Consider the following 11,644-nt stretch of genomic DNA (forward strand, 5'->3'; position numbering starts at 1 on the left):
CATCGAAATAAAATTTATAAACGTCTAATTTCTCTAAATAATTTTCAGTAGAATTTCACTGTCGAATAATCTATAATGTATTAATTAATTTCATCTTTCTATTTGTTATTATTGAAATTTGTTATTCTACCGTTGGTTGCCACTTAATGTCCTTAATGAATCATAAATTTTTATTAGTATTTGAAATCGATAATCTTTCTTTTTAATTTATATTAATGTACGAAGTCACTTATTTGAAAATAATATAATAATCAGTATATTATTGGAAAGGAAAATTTTCGAACGATTGAAATGATTCATATTTATTGAAATTAAAAGAGAATTTGCATTAGAATGTATACTTCACATTGAATAGTATACTGTATTAGGCTATGTGAATACATTTGAATAATATAGCAACATACTCTCTCTCCCCTATAGAAATTAAGATAATACAACATCGATCTTATTATCTGTATAAAAAAGAAATACAGAAAATACACATGAGATTATTTTATACTCAATATTCGTGCAGGTTATTTAGGATTTAATGTAATATTTGTTTTTGCGTATAGTTATTCCAGGTAACCAAGATCAGAACGAGCTGAAATTTGTAGTTTAAATCACATGAAACTTGTACACAGTTTGCTTTATACATTGGTCCTACTTTTGGCTATTCAAGAGTGCTATTTAGAGTATTCCATTCACTTGCAGACGTTACAAGTATTTTTACTAATTATTAGAAAGATTTTCTCTTTCATAAATAAATCATATTTTTGAAGAGAAAATCTTTTTACTGAGTATTTTTTACACATTAAGCGGAAACATTTTTAAATTTTCTCAAAATAAATAAATATATAGTTAAATATTTGGAGAAAACTTATGTATGTAATTATTCAACATACAATAATATTATTTTCAATAATATCCTATACATGTATAATATGCATCTATAATGTTAAACGCAAAATATCAAAGAATAGCATGTATTTTTTCACATTGAAAATACTAACAATTAGAAACAGACATTTCAAATCTCAAATTTAATTAGAAATGGACCCTTGATTCGGGGTTGTACTTGGTTCTACATAACAATTTTATTTTGTTTTTTCAAAATTTATGAGTAACAAGATAATATTCTAAATTTGTTTTTTATTTTCATTACTTTTTTTCTCTTTAATTTTTTTTCTTTCTTCTTCCTTTTTTTTTGTTTTTAATATACCTACACTTTTTGTAAATGCGATCTAAAAAAAGTAGACAGCACTTTAAAAAATTCACAATATCCGCTGCCTTTTCTTTGTATTGATTATAAGTCTTTGACAAGCGTACTTAATAATTCTTGTACCTATGTCATAAATAAATGGAAAGACTTAAAAACCACATATAAAATATCTTGTCATTATGACTTCTTTACATTGTGCAAATAAACATTTATTATAAATTATGCTTCTATAACACTGCCCAACATACATTTTGATGTGTGAAATGTTAAACCTATTCTTGTGTATATTTAAGACGCTGATTTCAAAAATATTATCAATTTCATAATATCAAATCTTATTTCAGAAATGGTATAACAACTTCATAAGAGATGTGGCAGAAAAGTAGTGAGACTGTTGTTCAAAAATTCTATATTTGAAAAGAATTTATAAAACCACGTTATTACCTTCAAAGCAGTTCCCTTCGGAGGTTATATATCATAAAAGATTTTGCTCCTACTCTTTATAACGATGTTGAAGATTGCAAAGCGTTATCGCGTTCAACTGATCTGTCACAACTTTTTTTATGTTGTTCATACACAGTTCGTCTTTCACGCGTTCTCAGTTTTCTGAAAATACTTTATGCCATCTGAACACTTGTGTCCTTGATAGTGCATGCTCTCCATACTTCTGTGTTATTTCCTGGTATGTTTTTTGTTGGGCAATGTAATTAATCGAGAGATTTAATAAATAAAAAATTTGTATCAAGTGTTAATTGAGTAGGCTTTCATTGGTAAGCCGTGACTTACTATTAATCAAGCTATATAAGGCTCTTATCTCATTCTCCATTAAATTAGGTGGTCCAAATAAAAAATCTCTTTGAATATATGAATTTTGTAACAAGTTCTGCATATTCTCATTTGTAAGCACCAAGGAATCTAAAGAAGATTGGGTAATGTTTAGTTTTTTTGCCAAAATTCCAGTAATATGAACATCGTCGATCCAGAAATATGGTTCTTTTTGAGCTTCACGATACAGAACAAATACAATATCAGGAGAATATAAAATAGCCCATCCAGCACAATACGCTGGATAATGTCTACCAGGATATTCTCGCGGAGAAACTCTCCATTTTGATCGCCAAGATCTTTTAACTACAGCCATTGATTTAAGATCGCATAGAATCAAACGTCTAGCACCCAACGGTGAGAGATCATGCGTTAGAAAGTCCAGCATAGCAGGTATATGAACGAAAACATCATCGTCTAGCTTTAATATATATTTGGCACCTGAAAACATTAAAATATATTAATAATTCAACATATTATTTATATATAAATGTATATGATGATTTGTAATATTGTTTACTTGGGCAATGATATGTGGCCCACTTCAATGCCATAACATGCTTATAGGTCATGTTTCTGTAGGCATCAAGAAAATTTCCTTGTATTAAATCCTTATATTTTTTATTTTCTTCTTCTAATTCTTCTTGATATTCTTCTGAAAGTCCAACGAAAAACAATAATATCAAGTCTGATGTTTTCTGTCCCCATGTTTCTCGCACAACATTTCTTTTAGGAAAATTTGCTGGCGCCGAGTGGATCAACAAAAGCAACAATGGTTGTGTCTTGTTACAAGGATTATGATTTATGGTAAATTTGAAATCCTTTATATCGATCAAAGTGGATTTGTCATCGGACGGAAGCTGGTTTAACGAGTAAGGATGAGAAAGCTGTGTTAAATTTCCGGGTAGAATAAGTAAATATCCTGGTGCCGATGCACCGTTCAAGTAAGGAGTCGGTGATCCAGAATTCTCTATGTGAAACCAAAAAGAGATGCACCCTGTAAGTGCCAAAGCGATCACAAAGATCAGGCTGCATGGCGGTGAACCGGGAGTATGAAGCCGCCGCTTTTCCAGCATGCTAATGACGCCCTTTCATCATATATATTACACTCAGCCTGAAACATAACGCGTTCAAATATTAATTATCTATCATACTTGATATACTCAATAATCAAAATAATAATTTGTGTGTATACGTTTATATGTTTATGTTTATACACACGCGTATATATACATATATAAAAATACAATTTTATATAATTCTTTGTTTATTCTATAAGTATTTATTTAACATAAACATCATTTAAGAAATGTTTACAAAATTATTTTCCAAAATATAATATCGTGAACTACGTATTATTGCCGACATATATCTAACTAAGCAATAGATATGAACGAGTGTACACTTGTGATAAATATTTTTACATTCACTATGATGGATCATTATTAACAACTTGGATTATAAAAGAAACTGTTATATAATTTTTTTTCGTGTAAATATCGACAATGAAGAAACAATTACGGTATTGAATTAAATAAGAAATATTTAGCGAAATGACGTAAATTTTAAATAGTTGCGCGGTTTACATTGTTCTCGTAAAGTAGTATTTTTAAATGTAAATAATCCTGAATAATATATTTACGAGAACGATATAATAATTTAATTGTGCGTTAGTGCGTACGTGCGTGCGTGCGTGTACATGTATTAGTGTATGTATATTATTTGAAATAAAATTTCTATCGAAAATATTATACGAACGTTTTCACTTGGGACGCACTAGCTTTTCTTTGAAACTTATTTTTAGCCACATCGATGGCTTAGCTGTTCGACGTTAATGTAAAGACATGACGACGCTATATAACTTGTAAAATTTCTAAATAAATAATATAGTGAAAGACGTGTAAGAAAGAGCGAGAGAAATTCATACGTAATATTTATATAATATAACATATTATTTTTTCCATCTCTTTTCCTTCCCTTATTTTTTTTTTTACTTTTTATTATTATTACTATTATTATTATCATCATCATTATTATTTTTTCTTTATTAATTAAATTCGAAACAAAAAGAAAAGATTCTTTCTACAGTTCGACTCATAATACAGACATTTAATATTTTTCATTTTAAAACTATTCAATCGAGATATAAATATTTTGCGTGTATTATCGTCAAAGTATAGAAATGGAACAGTACTTAATTAATACATATACTGGAAGTGTATAGACTGAAAACTGAAGATCAAATGTGAAGGTTGTAAAGTAATAATAATAGTCATCGAAGTCACAATGAAAGAAAGATAGAAGGAGAGTAAGAAAGAGAGAGATAGAGTGAATGAGAGAAAAAGTGAGTATGTGTGTGTGAGAAAAAGAAGAATAAAAAAGAAAAAAGAAAAAAGAAAAGCGAAACAAAAGAACAATAATTGTGAACTTACGTGAGGCGGCAAATCTTGGAATATCGGCGATATTACGGTACATAAGTACATACATATTTTTCGAAATTATTTTCACTTGGTGTTACATTAAGAGGAGAAAAAAAGTGAAAAAAAAAATAAAGGAAAAAAAATCAAAGTCGCACAAAGATAAAAATGCTCTCGTTCGGAGAATATATTCACTCGTTAATTTAATTTCTTTTTCTTTCTTACACCCCTCATTTTTACACCGGACGTTCTTATTTATTTATTTGTTTAACCACGCATATCGTCTCCCTTGTGTAACGACACAAAAAAGATCGGAGAAGATGTGTTGTTCGCGGACGTAACTGAGATAGAATTTAATGGAAACCTTCGTTTCAGCGGATGAGTCATGAACTAGTCAAAATTACTATCTGCCGTTACTTTCACGAAGAAAAAGGAGAAAACGAATTCAAAATTTATATGCGTATCTTTAGCAACGAAATAGATCGAATGAAAGAGAGAAAGGAAGAAAAAACCCAAGCAAACGCAAAGTATGTAACTACAAATATGTTTTAATAATCTTCGACTTCGTGTAACGTGTATCGTAGTCAATATTCATAGTCGACGTACGTACGTTGTGTAATATGTGTATGTGTATATATATATATATATATCTTGAAAATATAAGATAAATATAAAATATATATATATATATCTTGAAAATATAACATATATATGAATGTATGTGTATTTTTGTTTATTTTATTTAATAAAATAAAAAATAGAGTTTAATTTTTAACAGAATATTATATAATATTATATATCAGCCGCATTTAAATCGGATATTATCATTATCTATCGACTTAATAAATAATCTGATAAAAAAGAAAGAAATGATAAATTCGTTATCAGATATATAATACATACATACATATATATATATACACACACATGATAAACTAAAAGCTTTTTATCAGAGGAATAGCGAAAAGTAAATTTGAATATCCCGGGGATTTGAGAGATTCGTTGGCGTCCACCAAAGATGGCGTCAGTAATATTCTACGCGTATCGAATATGTGGGAGAAGTTTAGGCGTTTACGGGAGCGAACAGCTACGAACGTCGTTAAAGCGCATGCTCCCAAAGGGTTTATTATCTTCTTTCTGTTCAAGTGCCATTTCATTGCGTACAGTGCAGTCTATAAAACAGAATGCGTTCTCAGCGGATCTCGAGTTTCCTATCACTTATCGTCATTCGTAGCGTATAAACATAACATCGCGCGGTCATTAACTTAAAAATTGTGTTTACGTAGCCACGGTTAGGCGCGAGTAGCCGACAATTCATTCTCAAAATGGTCGTTTTTCGATCTTAAAGAGAGCGTCGATCCGTTTACAGAGCCTTTTAATCCTGTTTATTCCAATTACTGTGGTATTAAATTCGCAAAATGTCATGCAGTTACGCGGACGGACTGTCGCCTTACGAAAACAAAGGGATTCTGGGTTTAGAAGAGGTGAGAATAATTCGTAAAAGAATTTCTCTTTACGGTTCTTTCCCTATATTTTTTTTTCTTTTTCTTTTCTTTCTTCTCCTCTTTTTCTTCTTCTTTCTCCTCCTCCTCTTCCTCCTCCTCCTTCTTCTCTTCGTCGTGTTCTTTTGTTTCGTTTCTTTTCTTTTCTTTTTCTTTCTTTCTCTTTCTTTCTTTCTTTCTTTCTTTCTGTCTGTCTGTCTTCTTTCTTTTTTTTCTTTTAAAATCCTTTCTTGGTGTTAGTGATGTGGTAGTGATATAGCGAGGAAAGATTCGTAGTATGTGCTACATTATGTACATGTACATATATATATATATGTATGTACGTACGTATATATGTATGTATATATGTAATGTATATATCTATCAGATATCCGAGTGCAATACTCTACGATCTTCACACGTAGGATTCCCTTTCAGAGATACGACACCGCGGAAACCCTTCGCATAAAGTGTGGCCTATTGGCGGAATGGATTCAAGGCGCGCGACATGTCGTCGTTCATACCGGTGCAGGAATCAGTACAGCCGCAGGCATTCCAGATTTTCGGTAATTATTTTTTTCTTTATTTTTCTTTACTTCTTTCGGCCCCTCCCTCCCCCCCCATTTTGGGAAAGGCGGCTAGCAACTCGACGCGCTCTAATGTCGTCGCGTCTTTGTAACTGCGACTGCCTTGAGACAGAGATAGAGAGAGTCAGAGAGTCGGAGAGAAAGAGAGGGAGAAAAAAGAAAGAGTGTGAGAGGGAGAGAGAGAAAATGAAAACAAAACAAAACAAAACAAAAAGATATGGTACATATCTCGCGCTCGACAAAACGAGCGTCGTACGATTTTTGTTTTTCTTTAAATATGAGAGAATAGTTGTTGAAGAAATCAAGCGGGAAATATTATATTGATGTGATATATATTTATATATATATAAATATTTATATATATATATATATATACACATACATATATATTTATGTTTAAAAAGTAACAAGATATTTGGAAAAAGAAAAGAATATATATGCATATATATATATATATATGTATGTATATATGTATGCATATATGTATGTATGTATGATGTATATATATATATATTTGACAAAATTAATTTGCAAGTAAATTGATGAGAGGGAGATGGAGAGATATTGTAATGGTTAAAAAATTACTAAAGTAATTTTATTTTTGTGTTATAATTCTTTCATTAATGTTTTATAAGATGATGCTGAATATATTTATCAATGTATTGAATCAATATATAGAATCAATCAAGCAAGAATGTTTTGTTTGAATTATTTTTTTTGAAAGGTAAGTTATAAATTAAGTATGCATAATATTTTTATATTTCTTATAGATTATATATTATATCTTGTATACTTCATATTCTTTCTTTATCAGAGGAACAAATGGTGTATGGACATTGGAGCAAAAAGGTTTAAGGCCTTCTATGAATATTTCTTTTGACGATGCAATACCGACAAAGACACATATGGCATTAAAAAAATTAATCGACTGCAGTAAGTATGAAAGTAGGGATATTCGATAAGAAGAATGATCAGTTGATTTTGCAAGATAACTTTTCCTCGTATATCTTGTTTCTTTTCCTTTCAGAAAAAATTAAATTTATAATTAGTCAGAATATTGATGGACTGCATCTTAAATCGGGTGTTCAGAGACAACATCTTGCAGAACTACATGGCAATATGTTCACCGAACAATGTGATAAATGTGGAAAGTTTGTAAAACGAACAAAGCCATTGAACTTTAAATTATTTACATTTATGTACACTTGTGATATCTGCTTACAGGCAGTTCATCCGTAATTTTGCAAGCAAGAGCGTTGGTAAGAAATCTTTGGATACGGTATGCAGATCTGAACAGATAGGTGGTCGTCCATGTCGTGGGCGTATGCACGACACTATCCTCGATTGGGAACACAATTTACCGGATAGTGACTTGACGTTGTCAGATTTGCATTCCAGGTATTTCATTGATACATGGAAAAACAACAGATAACATTATATATATATATATATATATATATATATATATATATATATATCATGTATTCATATAAAAAAATTTATATAGACAAATATATCATATCTCATGTTGATAGCGTTGCTGACTTGAGTATTTGCTTGGGAACAACTTTGCAAATAATTCCAAGTGGGAATCTTCCATTATATACTAAAAAATACGGAGGGAGACTTGTTATATGCAATTTGCAGTCCACCAAACATGTAAATTAATATTATAAAAAATATAATTGACATGTATATGACTGTTGCGAAATAAAAAAAAAAAAAAAAAAAAGAGAGAAATAAAAACATCGTTAAAATTATATACTTTTAGGACAAGAAAGCTGACCTAATCATTAATGGAAATGTCGATGAAATTATGGTCAGTGTTATGAAGAAGTTGGGATTAGAAATACCTGTATACGATACCAGTATGGATCCAACACGTAATCCTGATACGACGTGCAAGGAAATGGATTGGACTATACCAACCAGCAGAATAAAGGAGATGAACGTACTATATAAAAAAGTATGCAAACCAATGAGAAGAAAACGAAAAACGTTTATGTATGAGAGAGAAAAACCTGACCCTAAAAGAGAGACCAAGACAAGAAAGCAAGCATTTACTATGAAACAAGAGATTAAGATGGAGAATGATGTAGATAGGATCCAAGGAATGCACAAGCAAGATGACAGTATGCTTCTTAATGCTGTTAAAGTTGAAAAAGATATAGGGGACGTTGGATCTTGTACTTATTCGGTAGACAATGTATCGCAGCTTAATAATGCCGACATAAAACTGGCTAAAACAGTGTAGCGTGATTTAGTAGTTGATTATTACGCGTTTTAATATTTGTATTAATCTCTGTGTACGCAAACAGTATTTACGAGTGCTCATAGAATGGATGTTCATTGTATGCGGAGACTGTCTAACAGAGCTTCTGATTTATTTGTATAAGAAATCTTTTCAAAATAAGTTTTTAATTTATATGAAAAACAAAAAGAACAAAAAAAAAAAAAAGAAAAGAAAGAAGGAAAAAGAAATCATTTTTTACGAACCAATAATGCGAGTGCTTTCCAAATTGTAAATACGGTCGTGATCTTCGAATTCATTTTCTTCCATTTCAATGAATTTTTATCTCGTCAGCTTTACATCTATTACGCGTTTAAGCAAATATTGTTAGTATCCATTTTTTTCTCATAGTGTACTATACTATCTCTCTCATTCTCTCACTCACTCTCTCTCTCTCCCTCTCTCTCTCTCTCTCCCCCTCCCCTTTCTCTATTTTTACTCTATACGTGTTGTATACTAGAAGCATAATTTACATTTCAAAAAAGCGACAAGGTTGTGCATATAAGTGAGTAAACTTTTTGCATCTTTTCAACAAATCTGGAAGTAGGAATCTTTTAAATATGTGAGACGAGTAACGAAAAAGCCTCACATTTTATCGGCGATAGGTAAAAGATGAAAACGAGAGAAAACATTAAAACAAAAAAAAAAAGAAATAAAAAAGAAAATAAAAAGAATAAATAAAATAAAAGAAAAGAAAAGAAAAGAAAATAAAAGAGAAGAAAAGCAAAGAAAAGAAAAGAATAAAAATAAAAATAAAAATAAAAATACAAATACAAATCTCACGCTTGACGGCATGATTAATACCGTGCACCGCAAGTAACGAAATCTTGTAATATTTGTATGTAAATAGCGATCATTTGCTTTCATTTTTTCAATCGATATACATTATTGATCAAATTATCGTCATGTCGATAATAAAATAAAGCTGTCATAACTACTTAATTGTCGTCTGAATCTAAACTAGTTAGTGATACGATGAACTGTCCTTCCTGTACAAAAAGTAGTACACTCCGTATTCCCTTATTGATCCACATACTAAATATTAATAACAATTATTAATAATAATAATAACAATAACAACAACAATAATAATAATTACTTAAAGAATAAATTAATAGGATGAATGCAATTTAAAACAAAAAGAACAAAAAAGAATGATAAATAAATAAATTAACTCGATAGAATTGCCTCGATAAATATATTTCCTTATAGTTTACATACTTCTTAATATTATATTCGCGCGTGTTATATTATAATATTTTATCGATATAATTAATATGCATGTGTCAAAACGAGATCAAAGACGAAAAAAATATTCTTAAGTGTACGCATCGTTATCCCGATTTAACATTGATAAATCGCGCACTAATCGTAGACGTTGTTTCTATTATAAAAGAATAAATACTACAAATTTAAGGATGAATTATCAATATTAATGATATATTATATGTGTGTCTATATATATATGTGTATATATATATATGTATATATATGTATATATATATATATATATATATATATATATATATATATATGCAGAGACGCAGAAGAAAATGATGAAGAGGATCTACAGAGATTGATGTCGAGAGGAAACATGCAAACAAATTGTGGATATTTACGAAGAAAGAAAAAGGAGAATAGAGAGAAAGTAACAAGGGATTCGTTTCTACTTGCTTCTTCCATCCATTGTATCTACTTAAGCCTAAAGAAGTGGACTTTGTAGAGAATGATCAACTAAGTCGTAAATATTTGGTAAAATTCTATGTAAATATCGTTTTCCTTTTCATAGACAGAAAGACGTAATCACTTTGTAGCTTTTTTGTATGATATTTTATTAATATGTTTATAATATAATATATACGTATCTATATATATATATATATTATATACGTATATATTATGTTATGGTATATTAATAAAAAATATTATATATATTATATATTATGTGTATATATATATATATATATATATATATATATATATATAATTTCTACAAGTGAAATAAATTGAGCTATCTATATACATTAACTTTCTTATGCGATTAAATATAAATTAATCATACATACATATGTGTATAATGTATAATAATGTATTTATAAATTCTCTTTTATTTTGTTTAATTTGATTAATTCTGGTTGTCGTTGTCGAGGAAACCAATTTTCTAATATTACTCGATGTATGTTTTTAATTGAAACTCGCATAAGAAAAGCATACCAAATTAATATATATATATATATATATATATATATATATATATATATATATATATATGTTTGATAATTCACATACAGTCTATAAACCGTCAAGATATATACAAAGACATCTTGCACATTTACCTAAATTCCCACGTGCTCTGTAGCTTTTTTATTTATTTATTTATTTGTATTTTTCATTCGGTCGAATTTCTTATTTTTTTTTCTGTTGTATCGAATGTTATTTTTTTTAAGTTTCAATTAATAATATTTATATTCACTATATTATTTATTATAACGTAAGAAAGACGTGACAAATCTGGATTTTTATTCGAAGTGAGATCGATTCATATTTTATAAAAATTTATCTTTTCAGAGTTTTTTATTATTTACAGACAATCGTAATAACAAAAAAAAAAAAAAATAAAAAAAAACAAATTGACAACATCGGGGCATCTATTTTTAATAAATAAAAAAAATTATACTCTTGACATATATGTACAGACAAATTTTTCATTGTAAAATAAACTCGAAAGAATAACATAAAATACATACACATGTAATAATAAAACAAATTTGATCGAATGAAAAAGGAATTTTATATATATATATATATATATATATATATATATATATATATGTATATATATG

The 11,644-nt window shown here is 29.0% G+C and overlaps 2 protein-coding genes across 6 annotated transcripts; one reads left to right on the top strand and one right to left on the bottom strand.

The window, feature by feature from the left end:
• Nucleotides 1-286: 286 nt before the first annotated feature.
• Nucleotides 287-4,598, bottom strand: LOC127062231 (beta-1,3-galactosyltransferase 5-like). Of its 2 annotated transcripts, none has more exons than XM_050990070.1 (3): nucleotides 4,459-4,598; nucleotides 2,547-3,140; nucleotides 287-2,467 (listed from the first exon to the last, which is right to left on the bottom strand). In XM_050990070.1, exons 2-3 carry the CDS (start codon nucleotides 3,100-3,102, stop codon nucleotides 1,950-1,952), a joined length of 1,074 nt encoding a protein of 357 aa, XP_050846027.1. In that variant the 5' UTR covers nucleotides 3,103-3,140; nucleotides 4,459-4,598; the 3' UTR covers nucleotides 287-1,949. The 2 variants fall into 2 exon arrangements, with proteins under 2 accessions (XP_050846027.1, XP_050846037.1); XM_050990080.1 differs by lacking the exon at nucleotides 4,459-4,598 and adding an exon at nucleotides 3,785-3,927.
• LOC127062174 (NAD-dependent protein deacetylase Sirt6) lies at nucleotides 4,125-9,743 on the top strand. 4 transcript variants are annotated; one of them, XM_050989928.1, is made up of 9 exons: nucleotides 4,125-4,370; nucleotides 4,819-4,970; nucleotides 5,873-5,927; nucleotides 6,363-6,490; nucleotides 7,326-7,444; nucleotides 7,539-7,662; nucleotides 7,736-7,909; nucleotides 8,047-8,170; nucleotides 8,283-9,743. In XM_050989928.1, exons 1-9 carry the CDS (start codon nucleotides 4,359-4,361, stop codon nucleotides 8,763-8,765), a joined length of 1,371 nt encoding a protein of 456 aa, XP_050845885.1. In that variant the 5' UTR covers nucleotides 4,125-4,358; the 3' UTR covers nucleotides 8,766-9,743. The 4 variants fall into 4 exon arrangements, with proteins under 4 accessions (XP_050845885.1, XP_050845899.1, XP_050845908.1 ...); XM_050989942.1 differs by lacking the exons at nucleotides 4,125-4,370; nucleotides 5,873-5,927 and adding an exon at nucleotides 7,147-7,235 and having other exon boundaries at nucleotides 4,836-4,970; XM_050989951.1 differs by lacking the exons at nucleotides 4,125-4,370; nucleotides 5,873-5,927 and adding an exon at nucleotides 7,190-7,235 and having other exon boundaries at nucleotides 4,836-4,970.
• Nucleotides 9,744-11,644: the final 1,901 nt, after the last annotated feature.

Source organism: Vespula vulgaris, chromosome 1, assembly GCF_905475345.1.
Source record: "Vespula vulgaris chromosome 1, iyVesVulg1.1, whole genome shotgun sequence".
NCBI lineage: Eukaryota > Metazoa > Arthropoda > Insecta > Hymenoptera > Vespidae > Vespula > Vespula vulgaris.